The 16,602-nt window shown below is 45.8% G+C and overlaps 8 protein-coding genes across 8 annotated transcripts; 4 read left to right on the top strand and 4 right to left on the bottom strand.

The window, feature by feature from the left end:
* Positions 1-400: 400 nt before the first annotated feature.
* Positions 401-1,889, top strand: KUCA_T00003237001 (uncharacterized protein; the record flags this gene model as incomplete). Its single annotated transcript, XM_022601632.1, has 2 exons — positions 401-467; positions 526-1,889. 2 exons carry the CDS (start codon positions 401-403, stop codon positions 1,887-1,889), a joined length of 1,431 nt encoding a protein of 476 aa, XP_022459255.1.
* A 249-nt stretch (positions 1,890-2,138) lies between these two features.
* Positions 2,139-4,943, top strand: KUCA_T00003236001 (uncharacterized protein; the record flags this gene model as incomplete). Its single annotated transcript, XM_022601631.1, has 1 exon — positions 2,139-4,943. The coding sequence occupies one exon, from the start codon at positions 2,139-2,141 to the stop codon at positions 4,941-4,943; it is 2,805 nt and encodes a 934-aa protein (XP_022459254.1).
* Positions 4,944-5,047: 104 nt separating this feature from the next.
* KUCA_T00003235001 (uncharacterized protein) lies at positions 5,048-6,509 on the bottom strand (the record flags this gene model as incomplete). The annotated part of the gene is made up of 2 exons (XM_022601629.1): positions 5,048-6,439; positions 6,501-6,509. The coding sequence occupies 2 exons, from the start codon at positions 6,507-6,509 to the stop codon at positions 5,048-5,050; spliced, it is 1,401 nt and encodes a 466-aa protein (XP_022459253.1).
* Positions 6,510-6,699: 190 nt separating this feature from the next.
* KUCA_T00003234001 (uncharacterized protein) lies at positions 6,700-7,884 on the top strand (the record flags this gene model as incomplete). The annotated part of the gene is made up of 1 exon (XM_022601628.1): positions 6,700-7,884. One exon carries the CDS (start codon positions 6,700-6,702, stop codon positions 7,882-7,884), a length of 1,185 nt encoding a protein of 394 aa, XP_022459252.1.
* A 219-nt stretch (positions 7,885-8,103) lies between these two features.
* On the bottom strand, positions 8,104-9,547 carry KUCA_T00003233001 (uncharacterized protein; the record flags this gene model as incomplete). The annotated part of the gene is made up of 2 exons (XM_022601627.1): positions 8,104-9,374; positions 9,520-9,547. 2 exons carry the CDS (start codon positions 9,545-9,547, stop codon positions 8,104-8,106), a joined length of 1,299 nt encoding a protein of 432 aa, XP_022459251.1.
* Positions 9,548-10,190: 643 nt separating this feature from the next.
* Positions 10,191-11,921, bottom strand: KUCA_T00003232001 (uncharacterized protein; the record flags this gene model as incomplete). Its single annotated transcript, XM_022601626.1, has 1 exon — positions 10,191-11,921. The coding sequence occupies one exon, from the start codon at positions 11,919-11,921 to the stop codon at positions 10,191-10,193; it is 1,731 nt and encodes a 576-aa protein (XP_022459250.1).
* A 618-nt stretch (positions 11,922-12,539) lies between these two features.
* Positions 12,540-13,520, bottom strand: KUCA_T00003231001 (uncharacterized protein; the record flags this gene model as incomplete). Its single annotated transcript, XM_022601625.1, has 1 exon — positions 12,540-13,520. The coding sequence occupies one exon, from the start codon at positions 13,518-13,520 to the stop codon at positions 12,540-12,542; it is 981 nt and encodes a 326-aa protein (XP_022459249.1).
* An 837-nt stretch (positions 13,521-14,357) lies between these two features.
* KUCA_T00003230001 (uncharacterized protein) lies at positions 14,358-16,454 on the top strand (the record flags this gene model as incomplete). The annotated part of the gene is made up of 1 exon (XM_022601624.1): positions 14,358-16,454. One exon carries the CDS (start codon positions 14,358-14,360, stop codon positions 16,452-16,454), a length of 2,097 nt encoding a protein of 698 aa, XP_022459248.1.
* Between the last annotated feature and the right edge of the window lie 148 nt (positions 16,455-16,602).

Genomic DNA, 16,602 nt, shown 5'->3' with positions numbered 1-16,602 from the left:
GCTCCAATCGTTATGTTATGAGCTATCACTCCAGGGGGGAGGAGATTGTAATTGCGCGAGATTAGAGCCAAGATCCACCATGTTATCCAAGTACTTTCCTGCTGGCAACCGTCTACGGTTCTGTAACCGCACCTATTGAATTTTTTTATCTTATTATTGAACTTATATGAATCGACATGATCCTTTGGTGATTGTTGGCCAATAAAACAGACATAATCTTTCCCTTAATGCAGAGTAGACATTTTGAATTATGAAAAGATCTTTTTGAAGGTAGTGCACAGAACAGTGGTTCACACACGTAACTCCCAACTGCTTGTTTTCGCGTTGATGGACCTCAGGGATTCTTCGATGATATCTACCCATACTTAATTTTGGGGTTTTCCATTCCAGCGATCTCAGAATGGCCCGTCCCAGAAGATCAGCAGCACCGGCTGAGCCGGCTGAGCCAGTATCTCCAAGGAGACCAAGTAAGTATCAAGTGCACCGGTTACTGAAATTGAAGCTTCAACTAACATCTGGCTATAGGAAGAACAGCATCTGCTTTGGCTGAAACCAGCTTAGCAGAGGAAGATTTTGTTGGTGAAGAATCTGGTGACGATGAGTACAATGAAGAAGAAGATGAAGATGAAGAAGAAGGCACTGGGGCTGTTGAAGGTGATGACGACGACGAAGAGGCCGATGAAACCAACCTTGACGATACGACTAATGGAGCAGAAGAGAAAGAGGGTGACGAAGAAGAGCTCAAATTGGATAACGACAATGTGGACGATGATCCTGATGAAGAAGAACCCGAAGAACCGGTCGTTCCTGTGCGCCGTGGCCGTGGCCGTCCACCAGGAAGCAAGAACAAGACCACACTTGCACGTGAAAGGATGGGTCTGATTCCAGTGCAGCCTGTTAGGCGTCGTGGTCCCCCAAAACGTCGTAGAGATGATGACGAAGAGGGGGGAACTAGAGGTCGCAAGAAGCGTGGAAAGCCATCGCATTTGCGCAAGGGCCAGTTGCTCGACGATGACGGAAAGCCAATGGTGGTTGAAGACGACGAGATCATCACCCCAGACGATCCAAAGGGAGAAGAGAAGGTGGACAAGCAAGGAGCCCTCCTTGGTGGCAGACAATACAAAATTCGTACCTTCACATGTATGAACCGCAAGGATAAACTTTTCATGTTGTCTACGGAGCCGGCCAGATGCATGGGATTCAGAGACTCATATCTGTTGTTCCAGAAGCACAAGAGACTGCTAAAAATCATAATTGATGATGCTGAGAAGATGGACCTCATCGAAAGAGAGATATTGCCACATTCCTACAAGGGTAGAACCATCGGCCTGGTGTCTGCGCGCTCTGTGTTCAAGGAGTTTGGAGCCAGAATAGTCATCAATGGTAAGAAGGTGACGGACGATTACTACGAGGAAAAAGCACGGGCCGAGGGCGCGATTGAAGGTGAGCTGGCCGACCCAGTGGAGGATCCTTCGAAGAGACAGATGATTGGTGGTGTTCCAGGTGATAAGAGGTACTTCACAAATATTGTTCCAGACCAATCATGGATGTTTGAACACGCTTCGGCAGCCAGGCAGTTTGACTCAATGCTTTTGTATGACAGGAATCTGCTTTTTGTTCCAAAGGGCGTGAGGAATGCCTACACTGGTGTGAACTTCCTTCCTGCGTCGACGCAGCCTGCGAGGGTTGTGATCAAGAAGGTTGTTGATGAGAAAGAGACCGAAGATCAGAAGAGAAAGCTAACAATTGAGACCGTGATAACCCAGTCGAATAGTATCATCACCACAGGCTTGAAGGATGTACCACTGGAAGTGTTTGAAGACTGTGTCTCTCCCGAAGTGAAGGCTGCCATTCTGAAGCAGCAGGAGCTTGAGAGGTCGAGATTTTAGGCGAAATGCGATATTTTGCTTGAGCTGTGTAATTATAATCCGAACCAAAAAAAGGTTAGCAACAGATCAGACGTAATGTGGTCTGAGATAGTAGTTCCAAAGAGTATCACGTTACTCAACTGACAAGGTCATGATTTCCGATCGTTGCCGATAATGCAAACATCTCAAGAAATTAAACCACTGTCAACATTCTAATCTTCTGTTCTTAATGTAGTAACTCCCATAGGAAGTTAAAGTCCAGGTCGTAAAATGCCCGAACTTCGCGAAGGCGAAAGCTCCGCTCACACACGACCAGGACCGAGGCGACGGCGGCGGCGTTTTCAGTTTCCACCAGCTGAACACAAGCCGTTCCAATCAGTGAAGACTGTATCATTTCAATTTAGCTGGGATTCTCAGATCATGTCAATTTTGCTGAGAAGTTCAAGGCGGCTTCCCGTTCCGTTGCTAAGGATTTCGAGGACAAGGGCTTTGGCCAATGTGGTTTCGAAGCCCTCTGTGGCAACGGGTGCGTTGAAGGCCGGCTTTTGGGTGGTGCATGTGGGAGTACCTGCCAGTTCCATGCGTCATTTTAGTAGCAACTCATATTTGCTAGAAGAGTCTAAAGGCGAGGAGGATAACAAAGAGCCAAGTGTGCAGGAGCTTACACAAGCCAGGGCCTTGAAGAAGGAGCTTGAAGCCGTCTACAACAAGAGAAAGAACTTGCAAGGATTCTCCCATATTCTCGATTTTGAAGAGTTGACGCAGAAATATGATTTGAATGAAAAATCCAGGGTGTTGTTTACATTGAAGAAAGTGATGGAGGAGGAGCCAAGTTCGCTGAGCGAAGAAGACCGAGTCATGCTTCTATCTGCGTTTCTTCAACATGTGACCCTGTCCTCGATGGTCCCAAGAGGAGCCGAGAGGAATCTTTCCACTTTCAAAGAGGCATTTCAGAAAATCTGGAACTTCGAAAAAGAGAGGCAGGAAGCGGAATCGGGCGATTCCGAGGGAAAAGCCTCAAAACCAGAGTCAAATTCAAGTTCAAGTTCAAGTTCAACCTCAAACTCAAACTCCAAGTCAAGTGGTCCAGCTTCAGGATCAACAATTTCTCCATTGGGTGGGGATTCTTCAGGAATAAAGATTCTGGGAACCTTCGCTTTTCTGCTTGGTTTGATGACGTTTTTCGTTGCTGCTAGCGAGACCCGTCAAATAACCTGGGAAGAGTTTCGCACCCAGTTATTGGACAAAGGATACGTGGAAAGGCTCATTGTTGTGAACAAGAACTTAGTTGAAGTTTACCTAAATGATGCTGGAAAGTCTCAGTCGCCTTTCGGTGGTGAGGTTGTATATTTTACCATTGGTTCTTTGGACCGTTTTGAGAGGAAACTGATCAAGGCCCAAGAAGAGAAGAGTGTCCAGGGAGAATTCAGAGTTCCAGTTCAATACGAGCAACGTGGAGGTTGGGTCAAGGTCGTGATGATGGTCTTGCCTACGTTGGCAATGTTCGGTGGATTGATCTGGGTTAGCAAGAAGATGTCCCCTAACCAGTTAGGCGGAGGTCTTTTCAGTGCAAGCAAGTCTAAAGCCAAAAAGTTCAATGTCCAGAAGAGTGTCAAGGTAAAATTTGACGACGTTGCGGGATGCGATGAAGCCAAAGAGGAAATCATGGAGTTTGTCAAGTTCTTGAAGAACCCAAAGAAGTACGAGAAATTGGGTGCTAAGATTCCAAGAGGTGCAATCCTGTCCGGCCCACCCGGTACCGGTAAAACCCTTTTGGCCAGAGCAACAGCTGGCGAGGCTGGCGTCCCCTTCTACTCTGTTTCAGGATCCGAATTCGTTGAGATTTTCGGTGGTGTCGGTGCTTCGCGTGTGCGCGATCTTTTCAAAGATGCCAGAGCTAGTGCTCCAAGTATCGTGTTTGTTGATGAGATCGATGCTATTGGTAAGGCTCGTGGCCAAGGAAAGATGGCCGGTTCGAACGATGAACGTGAAAACACTTTGAACCAGCTTCTGGTCGAAATGGATGGTTTTGGAAGCAACGAACATGTGGTGGTTCTGGCCGGTACCAACCGTGCCGATGTGCTTGACCCTGCTCTGTTGAGACCTGGTAGATTTGACAGGAAGATTTACATCGATAACCCTGAACTTAGCGGTCGCCAGGACATTTTTGCAGTCCACCTGAAGAATGTCAAGGTTAATCCAAAGATTAACATGGAGGACCTCAAGGGTAGACTCGCTACCATGACACCAGGCTTCTCTGGTGCTGATATTGCCAACTGTGCTAACGAAGCGGCTTTGATTGCTGCAAGAACCAACTCTGATTATGTCGAGGTGGAGCACTTCGAGCAAGCTATAGAGAGGGTAATCGCTGGTCTGGAAAAGAAATCGAGAGTTTTGTCTCCAGAAGAGAAGAAGACGGTGGCTTACCACGAGGCTGGACATGCAATTTGTGGCTGGTTTCTAGAACTTGCAGATCCTCTTTTGAAGGTTTCTATTGTTCCGCGTGGAAGTGCCGCCCTTGGTTACGCTCAGTACCTACCAGCCGACGTCTATTTGTACTCTGTCGACAAGCTCATGGATCGTATGACTATGACTCTGGGTGGAAGAGTGTCTGAAGAACTACATTTTGACTCCGTGACCAGTGGTGCCTCTGATGATTTTGAGAAAGTCACCGCAATAGCCCAAAAGATGGTCATAGAGTGTGGTATGTCTGAGAAGATTGGATATCTCAACTACAACCAAGACAGGGGAAATGACATGACCAAGCCATACAGTGATCGGACTGCTAAGCTTATTGACTCTGAAATCCACAGGATAGTGGCAGAGTGTTACGAACGTTGCAAGAAACTGCTCACTGAAAAGTCCAAGGAAGTTGGACTGGTTGCTGAGGAATTGCTTGCAAAGGAAGTAATCACCAGAGAGGACATGATCAGGCTACTTGGAGAGCGCCCCTACCCAACGAGGAGTGACGCTTTCGACAAGTACCTGACTGACAAGAAGATTAGAGAGGAAGAAAAACACATACATGAGGAGAAGAAGGAGGAGGATGAAGGAGAGAAGCCCAAAGACGCATGAAGGACGATATAGCAAAGAGTGTGAAAATCAAACAACTACAACCCTGTGAATAGCCTAATACAATAAGTCTTTTTTAGTTGAAACATAAACGTTCTAGGAGGTTCTTAAAATGTGCCATTGATCGCCAGACTGAACTCCAAACCAGGTTTGGCAACATCTTTAGGTCTAGAGCTTACTGGCAAGTTATAGTGCAGGTCAAAAGCAGCATCATCACCAACTCTGTAGACCGCACCAACAGAGGACGATATTGCCGAGCCCTTGATGAAGGCCAGATCCTGGTATGAAATATCCTTGAAATTGTTGTAGACATCACCAGAGTTGACGGACAGGTAAAATCTCAATGGAGAGTCAGCTGGAGCAAAGAAGAATCTGGTGAAGAGGGAAGCCGACAATCTGTAGAAAATGTTTCCACCAACGAAGTCCTGACCATCTCTTAGACCGACTGAGTTAGCAGCAAACCCTTTGAGGGAATGCGCACCCAGGAAAAACTTGTCATGGAAGTGAGGGACGCCGGTGATCCCGGTGGTGAGGTTACTCACTGCACCGAACGAAGAAGACAGATCCAAAGTGAAAAAGTTCCTGAAAGACTTCAAGAGTTGCAGGTTCAAGACGGATTTGAGATATTTCTCACTTTGCGGAGAAGAGAGTCCGGATATCTCATTGTCCACTTGCAAGAGTAATCCGTTCATTGCCAAGCCTCCAAACGAGCTAGGCAGGTAGGTCCTAGAGTCCACCGCTCCAGAGAAAATAAAGCTCTCCTTGAAAGAATCACCAGCGTCAGTCTTAACAGTATCACTTGCAGAATCATTTATGTCCAACACAGAGCGTTTTACCATAGAGACACCCGTGGTGAAGTAGGACGTGAACTTGGAACTAAACAGGTCGAACGAGAGTGTCTTGGTGAGCCCAACCACACCATTAGCAGTGGATTGTTTGTGGGAGGCCCAACTGGCGCTCGAATCGGAAATCACACTCTCGAAGAACAGTTTCAGCGATTGGCTGACTATAGGGGCCATATATTGCAGCTCAATGGTCTTTGCGTATGGGTTGCCGAACTTGAGATCGATGAGCGAGCTTATTTTGAAGGATTCAGCATTGCCGAAAGCATTCAAGTTGCGGTATCCCAATTTGAAAGCATGTCCTGCTTCTGTGTGAACTGAGGCCAGCGAGAAGGATTGTAACTTGTATGGCTCAAGAAGCAGTTTGGCAATAATTTCTATAGGAGGCTCAATCGTGGTGTTTTGAGGAGTGGAAGAACCCGCGCTTTCTTCGAACTGAAACTTCACCTTCTTGAAGGCATTGCTGTACAAAAGGTTATTGTAAGATTGATTGCTGGAATTAACCAATTGACCCAAGGTTATGTCTTTGGAAAACAACAGAGGATACAACGCGTTTGTGAAGAACGTTGAAGAGAACTCGTCACCCCCGACTATATCCACTTGCTTGAGAACAATTGGTTTGGAATGGTGAGAGTCCACCACCTCTTCTGGCGTGGACTAGGAAGAAAAGTTAGTTGAATGATACCATTGAACATTTCCAAAAACAAATGAAACTCACTAAAGACATTGTTGACAGGTCTAGATAAGAGAGCGGTGGTGCTAGTTTAAGCCCAATAACCGTCTTTTGATCTCTTCTTCCAATCACCGTTTCTTCATTCGGCAATTTTGTATTTACACTACCGATAACCATCTTACAGACGAGAGACTCTCCGAGTTTGGGGTAAGCTGTTTTTTTTTTGACTAAAACTGGATATCCAATGAATGCGGTCTCGTTTCAACTGAATGCTCGAAATTTATGGGATCAGTTGACAGAGGGCTCAAAGTACAATGGTACCAAATACCTGCAATTGGTTCCTGATCTGGAACCACTGAAAGGTCTGATAGACATAAAGAGTACAGATGACGAGCCGATGTTCATACGCATTGATAACGATGACGCACAAAGGCGAGAATTCTTTGTGGCAAAGAAATGTTGCTTGAAATTGTGTGTTGCGGCAATTTTTGAACTAAACAGAATTTTAGAAATGGAAGAGAGGAATCCTCAAATGTGGAGTGAGTCCATGCAATGGCAGGCCTTCCTCACAACTATAGCCCTTCTGGTCACCAGTCCTGAAAATCACAGCGCTTTGAATCTACACCAGGACCTCGCCGAGATTTTGTTCTTGAGAGATGAAACTATTTTGAGGTCTGAATTATATTTGCTGATTTCCCTGTTGACGTGCAACAATGCAAAAGTGAACAAATCATCTAGTATATGGCATCTCTTCAAGAAGGTCTACCTTCTGCACGTGGTTCAAAATGTGAATGTTTCGAGCATTGTTTTGCATGCTAACTTGCTCTCAGCAACTGAGCATAAAAACAATTATTATGCCTGGTCATTTGCAAGATTTTTTGTCCAGGTCGAATGGTTAGTATACGATAACAATCTTCAAGGTGTGTATACTCAGGTTCGTCAGTTCTGCAGGGATGCACCTCAAGACACATCATCTTGGATGTTTTTACAGCATTTGATGACTTTGGAATTCACGCCGAAACTACGGGAAAAATTGCAATTAGATTGTTTGCGGCTTCTAGATGGGTTTTCTGTTGGTGATATCCGTTTCGGAGAGGCATACGGAAGACCATTCAGCAGGGAAGAGGTGAGGGAGATAGTTTTAGAGACGATCGAATGGATCCATCGTATGGAAATTACTTCTCTGTCGCCTTGGGAATTTGTGAAAATGAACATTGGAGAAGATCTTTCAACCGTTGTCGACCAATTGAAGGAATCTGTCTCGAAGTTCGAAGACGAACACGGGAAAATACACTTGATCAATGGCTATTTTGAGACAGAGTCCTCAATTGACGAGTCCAATTTGCTGCTAATGAAACTGTACACCACCACGGCCAACAAAAAGAGGGTCCTGAGGTGGTACGAGAAACACGGAAGGTTTAATGGATAATATACCACTTTGGATGATCACTTTATGAAACACAATACATGCAAACAGTGGAAGTAATGGGGGAAGGTAATAATAATAATAGAAAGAAAAACTCAACAGAAACCAGGGAATTCATTGCATATACAGCATCAACGTCAAATGATAACAATTACCAAGAGAAACAGGGATGAGCTATGCGCTCACTGACTGAATCCTCTTTGAGTGATATCGCGATCAAATCTATTTCAAAGACTTGAGTTTTTCGTAGGCAGGTATCTCAAACTCAGGTTCAAACTTCTGACCCGGCAGGATTGGTGCCACCTTCAAAACATCTTCAGTAACCTTTGAAGGGTCATCTTTGTCATGCTTGAGTAAATGGTCATTGTAGATGACGAATTCAAGGCCCTGGTTGGCCAACTGTTCCTCAACAGACAGATGTTTGAACAGCTTGGGGTAAAACTCAACACCGTCCTCTTCACGCTTTTTAGCCCGCATTCTCTGGTCGTCCTCTATTTTGAACTTTTCATCTGTGGCTATGGTGTGATCAGGGATTGCCAAAGCATCGGTGACCTTGTTCCATAGCCTTTGACTTTCATATTCACCCTGTTCCTCAAGAGGACGGACCTTTGGCTTCAAAGGCGACGCCTTTCCACAGTCGAAAAACACCTTCTTGGTCTTGGTCTTCAAGTCTCTGATCTCCATCACCTCGTTCCACTTTCCAGTTATTTCGTAAAGCAACTCGCCAGTCTGCGCGTTCTTAATCTTGCCTTCTATGGCATTGTAAGTTCCAGAAATGAATCCCTTTGTCTTAAACTCAATGTCCGCTTCCAAGTCACCCTTTTCAGACTTGATGATCATGTGGTCTCCGAGCTCGAATTTCATCTTTCCGAACAGGATACCACGAGCATAGATGTTTGGCTGTGACAACGTGTAAGTCTCACCATGTTTGGCCAGGGTCAACCTCGTGGTACCATCCATCAAGGCCGCCGTAGAGTTTCCCAAGAATCTAGATTTGGGGATCACCATTCCATCCACCCTGATCCCTTCCTCCGGAATGATGTAGAAATAGCTCGACTTGGGAGGGTGGTGAGACGTCTGCTCAGCAATGTAAAATGCCTTCTCACCATTTGGCAGGTCCCAGTAGGTAGTGAAATGCTCACCCAAGATGGGATTCAGAGGCTTCTTCACGGCTTTGGGGGCAATGTGCCAACAGGACATGTACCACTTAACGATCAAAACAAACCTCTCAATCGGGTCTTCAACGGCGTTAGCCTCAAGTATGATATCAGGTTGTTGCAATTGGTTCGTTATCCTCTCCAACATGGACTTTCTTTCCAAAATGAAGGTGGGAAGCGTGATTCTAGAAAGGTCGCATCCGGGTCTCAATTGGGAGATGATTCCCATTAGTATGTTCTGGCCGTCGCCGTCCACCTCGTCAACATCGTCAATATTTCCAGAGACATGTGTGGTCGAAGGCGGAGGCGACTTGTCCTTTTCATGAGTGACTTTGCCTGTAGAGAAAAATTACATGTTAGTTCCGAGTTCCCGAGTAAGCCCTGGCAGAGAGCATAAACCCAGGCGCGGACCAACCCGGCCACACCTGGATTTTAAATGTGCAAAATCCAGAATAAAATATTTGCATTTTCTAGAACGTACCGATCAGTTTGGATGTCAACGAAGGCATTGCTAGTAGAACGGGATGTGTGCAGAGTTACAGCAACAAAGAAAGATATCAACAGGAAGAAAGGAGAAAAGAGTTGTGACACACGGGAGGCGAAGGCGGCAACAGAACAAGCCCGAGAGAAAAGCCTGGGGATGAGTATTGATGAGATGGGCAGAGATAAAAGCTTGAAGGGTATTGGCAATAAAAAGTGGTGAAAATGGTGTAAAAAATTGCAATTACACCAATTTATATTGTGAGTGGATAATAGTTTTTAATTGAAAAAAATCCTGGGTTGCTGGTGGTTTTTGTGTGTGTTTAAAGGCCACTTTCAGGTCTTGGGTTTGCTATCTGAACGCGGACCCTTCGACTTGGCGGTCTTCCGGGCCGGGTCCAGGGCACGTAACCAGAAAAGACAAGACAAGACCGTGTGTTTCGTGTTTGTTCCCTGTTAACCACACCAGTATTCTTCATTGGGAAAGAGGTTCACGTTGTTCATCACATGTTTCAGGAGAAATGCATCCATTTTGGTGGTCAATTTGTCACCACTTCTTTCACGCGGGGAAATAGTAAGTGTCTGTCTTTGTTTGGCTACAGTTGCTCAGGACATAATCTCAGATTCATCGGGTTTAATATTAAGAGGTCTAGGAGGTCTTTGTAGCAATCGTCATGCACCAACGGCTGGTGCTGGACTGCTTTTGGCTTTCTTGGTGCCATCCAACATCTTCTCGTTTTTCCTCTTTTTGGTCTTCTCCTTAACTGGTCTGACCTCCTCCTCGGTATACACATCGTTAGGCAGATCATATAGCTTGACATGTTTTATCGAGATGGCGTTTTTCATCTCGTCAAACTGTGCCCCGCTCGAGCAAATCGTGTTGAAATCCGTGCATGGCTGCTGGATGTCCATCTTCTTCTGTTTTCCTTTCAGCTCAATTTTCAAGCCAATGTAGAGCTTCATGAGATGAACAACAACCTTTCCGTCGGCCTCCTTGTCGTTGTCCGCAGCATCAACATCATGGTCTCCATCATCTGTCTTTTTGGCTTCTTCTTGAGCTGCCAGAATGTCTTCGTCCAACTCTTTGAGACCCTTCGCAAATTCTTCTCCTTCCAGGGTTCCGTACAACTGCTTGATCTTATTCGCCTCATCTTCATTGGCACACTCATAGGACTTGGTGAAAGCCTTCACATAAGGATGCGCCAGGGCAATTCCCTCCACAACCTCCAGCTTCTGAACGAGGAATCTCAGTCTAGACTCGACGAATCCACTCCACTTCAAATGGTCTTCATAGGTGCCCTTGGTGCCAGTCACAATCGTCAAGTAAAACTTGTATCTGTAGAAAAAATCATGTTTTTGGAAAAGATCAACCCATTTCTTGGTCCCCCGCTGTATCTCCGACATCAGCTCTGCTCCTCTCTTCAACTCCTCCAAAATGACCTTTTGAGTAGACGCGGTGATATTATGCGTAGCGCACATGGATGGGTACGCAGGAGTAATGACCGGCATCCTATGGCCTCTATCGTTAGCATACAGCTTTGGATTCCACACCCTGACCTGCAGCGGGCCATCCTCTATTGGTTTTAGCAGAACTGGCTGGGGCCAGTTCCATTGAGTTAGAATGGTGAAGAACTTGGCCACCACAACAGCACTCACCGCGTTGGGATACAGTTGACATATTCTCGCTACTAACATGGCCCATGCCACACCACCTGGAAATCCAAACATATTGGCATAAATAGCACGTCTCTGGGCCCATAACTTTATGGTTCTCAGGGCATGTCTGAAAACAGTTCTTTTTGGAACCAACTCCAGAATGTCGTCGGTCACTCTGGTTCCATTCAGTGCTCTCAGGTCCTTCTCGTCGATGTTTCTCAGCAGATTTTTATCACGAAGAGTCAAATTCAATGGTACCTGTGGAATATCCAATCTTCCAAAATTCAAATCGATATCGATTCCATCAAAGACTATCTTCAGGATCGGCATGAATGCATCTGGTACAGGCTGAATCTTGTTCAATTCCGGTCTCTTTCTCAAAATCTCGTCAAAAACAAGGAAGAAATCCTCTCTGGTCACATGCTTGGGAACGACCACCAAGGTGTCGATATCCGAACCGGGCCCGTATACTCCTAGTCTGTATGATCCATAGGTGAATATCTTTCCACCAGCATCTTTGGCCATTCCTTCACTCATGTTTTTCCTCTTGGAAACGGTGTATACAAATTCCAGAGTTAATTGCTGCAACACATTCAACACTTGAACTCTCTTCTTGCTCTCAGCGTCACTTTCGAACGAGCCCTGAGCCCTCAACTCCTCAATCATCCCATCGTTCAGCTGGTTCTCCTCAGCGGTTGGACCAGCAGTCGAGATCGGAGGTGTCACACCCCACTGCTGCTGTGACATGATCCTATCGTATGAATTGTATTAATCCGAGGTTATTGCCAAAAACACGCACAACAAAACGATCAAACAACAAGACCAAACCAGTAGTTCGCTCCAAATGTACAGCTGCGGTAGACGAAAATTAAACGGCTGGATGCAATGGTAAACAAATAAAAAACAACGTTAAATGGACTGGAAACGACTGAAAAACCGATCACAGGTCTGAATCCAACAGAACGCTTTCTTACTGGGAAACGGAACTGTCACAAACGTAGATCTCGTAACAAAACAAAACCAACCAGCTTCAAATTGGTGGGCACGAAAACCAGCCGGGTAGTGTACCAAGTGAATTACCCCAATGAGAACAGATCAACAATAGGAGTCGGTTGGATCCCGCTAGTCAAGACCGATCGGCGAGCATATGGGTACTAATCCGTTTGAGCCTTGATAATTGGAGGGAATGAGTCGTTTGAACAGAGCGAAAAGGCGGGCCAAATCAAAGCTCTTTCAGCTACACTGAACAGCGCGTGGATGCAGGCCAGAAGAGTGTTTCTCAAGGTCCCAAAAACAGCGTGACATTAAATTATTATTCAAAAAGCGAGCGAAAAAAGTGAGGTATTCACACAAAAAACTCCAGAATTAAGAGATTTGCTCTGCCACAGAGGTATACAGACCGTCCCTTTTTGTGTCCGAATCCGGACCGGGACGAATCAGCCAAGAGTGTTCAGCAGTGTGGTCGAAGTCGTTCACCAACTCGGCCCTATACATATTTTGCAGTGGAGTGAGTTGACTGGATCGCGTCAGATTGTACTCATAGTGGTAGAATTGGAACAGTATGGCGATGTTCATGAGGATGGGGAGCAGAAGAAACAGTGAGGGGACAGTTTCCAGGACGGGTACCAGACTCAGGAGCTGAATACCGGACATTTTGGGTGACAGCAGCAGCACAATTACAAATTGACATAGTTCCGTGAAATACAGGTGAACGGAAACACCCACAACGGACTTCCTTCGGAAGTTCTTGATGAACTGGCTGAGCTTCCCCACGAAGAACAGTGATATGAGAACCGCAACAATGAAAAAATAGGATTTCGAGTTGTTAGGCCATAAGGCAGGCGTGTTTGAACCCTGGTCAAGAGACGGCACGGGCATAGCATTTGCACTTTGAACAGGTGTGACTGCAAGCAATGCAGCCAGAACAGGCCCACTATAATCCAGAGAAGAATTGACACTGGCCAAGCTAGCAGCACTTGCAGAGCGCTCCCAATAGAACAATTCGTCGACGTTACCAAGTAACCTGGTCGACAGAGGAGACCGCGCTCTGTTAGCCTGCAGATCCAAGTCTCTATTGGCATCTCCCCTTTGCAAATTCGTTGAGGCACCATTGGACCCAGGGGAGCCCAAAGGCTCTGATATACCATAAGTAACTGTGCCTGTCACTCGCCTCAAAATATTCAGAGAAAAACGTCGGAACCCATACCATTGGAGGACAATATAGAGATCAAGAACGCACCGGGCTCCGAAGAAGGCCATAATCCATACCGTGGACCAGCCAAGTTGATCAGGCAAAGGCGGCTGTTGATAATAGAACGAGTATATAAGAGTAATATTCATGGCCATATAGGCGAACACTGACACTATTGAAAGGTTCGACACCAGTATAAACCCGTCACTCTTGAAACACTTGTAGTTGGTAACTATCTGCGATAGAGGCGGCAACAAACTCGAAAGGTTCAAAAGAACAGAGCCGAGTATAGTTGCCACAGTAGCCATCGTCATGCTGTTATCACAACCAGAGGATTCGCGCTCGTAATTGTAGCTTTTCCTTCCTCTAATCCAGATCTGTAAAAAACTAAGGTATATCTTGGATGGATCGTCTCATATAAGCACAAAGAGAAAAAGGGGCAACAACCAAACCAAGGCAAACATCGAAGATAACGAACAACCTTGATACGTTTCCAGAAATGGTAAAAAAGACAATCAAAATCCGACGTCACTGCCTTATCTTTGTGCAGTGCCTAAACTTGTCACGCTATCTCGCCTGCATTATCTCTGGCCACAGTGCTGTGTCGTCCTGCACTGCCATTTATTACCCTTTTGGGCACACCTCAGCGATAAGCCGGCCAATAATGGGGGGCAGGGGGTGTGTACCCAGCCTCTAACTGCGCCACGTGTGGCGCCTCCACCACCTCTGCCTTTGCACCTCCTTCTTTATTGGCACGGGAACACTACCTTATGAAGACGTGGCTTATTGCCCCCTGTGTTGCCTAGACCCGATCTTCTGAAGACGTTTCCAAACAGTTTGGTTTATCATACATCACGCCAATCCACAGCGAAACTCCAGAGCTTGTATCTTCAGTTACGCACGTGATTTTCGATCTTTGAATATCTCACCACAGTTTCTAGCACAAGCGTTTATTTTTTCGTGATACAGTCTGGTGGTGTGTTGTTATTACAATGGATGAGACACTGATTTCCACTATCAACAAGCTCCAGGACGCACTGGCGCCTCTGGGTGGCGGTTCCAGTTCACCCGTCGATCTGCCACAAATAACTGTTGTTGGATCGCAGTCTTCAGGTAAATCTTCTGTTTTGGAGAACATCGTTGGAAGAGACTTCTTGCCAAGAGGTACTGGTATTGTGACCCGTAGGCCTTTGGTGTTGCAATTGGTCAACAGGAGGGCCAGTACTCCTGGTTCCAAGAACGATTTGATTGATCTGAAAGTGACTGACTCCGAAGGGCATAAGTCTGAGAATAATCAGGATGAATGGGGTGAATTTCTTCATCTTCCTGGCAAGAAGTTCTACAACTTCGAGGATATCAGAACTGAGATTGTTAGAGAAACTGAGGCGAAAACCGGAAAGAATGCAGGAATCTCTTCTATTCCAATCAACCTGAGAATCTATTCTCCTCATGTGTTGACCCTGACCTTGGTTGATTTGCCAGGTTTAACTAAAGTGCCTGTTGGTGACCAGCCAAAGGACATTGAGAAACAGATCAGGGACATGTTGATGAAGTTTATCTCGAAGCCAAATGCAATCATCCTTTCTGTCAATGCCGCGAATACTGATTTGGCCAATTCCGATGGTTTGAAGCTGGCTAGAGAGGTTGATCCGGAGGGAACTAGAACCATTGGTGTCTTGACCAAAGTCGATCTGATGGACCACGGTACGGATGTCATCGACATTTTGGCCGGTCGTGTCATTCCACTCAGATATGGCTACGTTCCTGTCATCAACAGAGGTCAAAAGGATATAGAGACCCACAAGACTATCAGAGATGCTCTCCACGACGAAAGCGCCTATTTTGAGAATCACGCCTCCTACAGATCTAAGGCTGCATACTGTGGTACTCCCTACCTTGCAAAGAAATTGAACTCGATTTTACTACATCATATTAGAGCAACTCTTCCAGACATAAAGATGAGGGTTGAGACCGCTTTGAAGAAATACCAGACCGAGCTCAATGCTTTGGGGCCAGAGGTTGCCCAATCGCCCAGTTCAATTGTCCTGAGCGTCATAACCGACTTCTGCAATGATTATACTGGAGTTTTGAATGGTCAAATAAAGGATATCTCAAGCCTTGAGTTGAGCGGTGGTGCCAGAATCAGTTTTGTGTTCCACGAGATTTTCAAAAACGGAGTCTACGCCCTTGATCCATTTGACCAGATCAAGGATGCCGATATCAGAACCATAATGTACAACTCCAGTGGGTCTTCGCCTTCTCTGTTTGTTGGTACTCAAGCCTTTGAGGTATTGGTGAAACAGCAGATCCACAGATTTGAAGAGCCCTCCTTGAGATGTATCACCTTGGTGTTTGACGAGTTGGTGAGAATCCTGTCACAAATCTTGCAACAACCCGAGTACGCCAGATACCCGGGACTAAAGGAACAAATTTCTCAGATTTTCATTCAGTTCTTGAGAGAGGCGTTAATTCCAACAAACACATTTGTCACTGACATAATCCAGGCTGAGGAGACTTACATCAACACTGCCCACCCTGATCTGTTGAAGGGATCCCAGGCATTGGCCATTGTTCAGGAGAAACTTCACCCAACACCAAAACAACAGGTGGATCCAAAGACGGGAAAGCCAATTCCAATCCCAGCTGCCAACCAGAATGGCACAGCTTCATCTGCCTCGTCAACAGTTGGCGGTGATGATGACAAGGGAAGCACATTTTTTGGTGGATTCTTCACGAGTAAGAACAAAAAGAGATTGGCAGCTATGGAGGCACCACCAAGTGTATTGCGTGCCAGTGGAAACATGTCTGACCGTGAGACCCAGGAGACAGAAGTGATCAAGCTGCTGATTCAATCCTACTTTGGAATCGTCAAGAGAACGGTTGCTGATTTGGTTCCCAAGTCCATAATGTTCAAGTTGATTGAATATTCGAAGACAGAGATTCAAAAGGTCTTGTTGCAGAGACTATATGGTAACAGTGAATTGGACTCGTTGGTCAAGGAGAACGAGCTAACGACTGCTAGAAGAAAAGAATGCTTGAAGATGGTGGATGTGCTGAGACATGCCGCTGAAATTGTCTCTACCGTTTAATCTGAAAGTGCTGCTGAAACCTGATTCCGGATCTTGAAATGAGTCTTCGACTGACTGAAGTAGTTTTGCTGAGGTTGTGGACAATGCGTGCTCTAATGGCATGAATAAGTAGTCTTCGAGCATGTTTATTTGTCATTTTAGACGTTGA

Source organism: Kuraishia capsulata, genomic scaffold (genome assembly GCF_000576695.1).
Source record: "Kuraishia capsulata CBS 1993 genomic scaffold, Kuraishia_capsulata_scaffold_4, whole genome shotgun sequence".
In the NCBI taxonomy this organism is placed as follows: Eukaryota; Fungi; Ascomycota; class Pichiomycetes; order Pichiales; family Pichiaceae; genus Kuraishia; species Kuraishia capsulata.
Note: the sequence above shows the minus strand (reverse complement) of the source record. Positions and strands in the feature narration are given on the sequence as shown.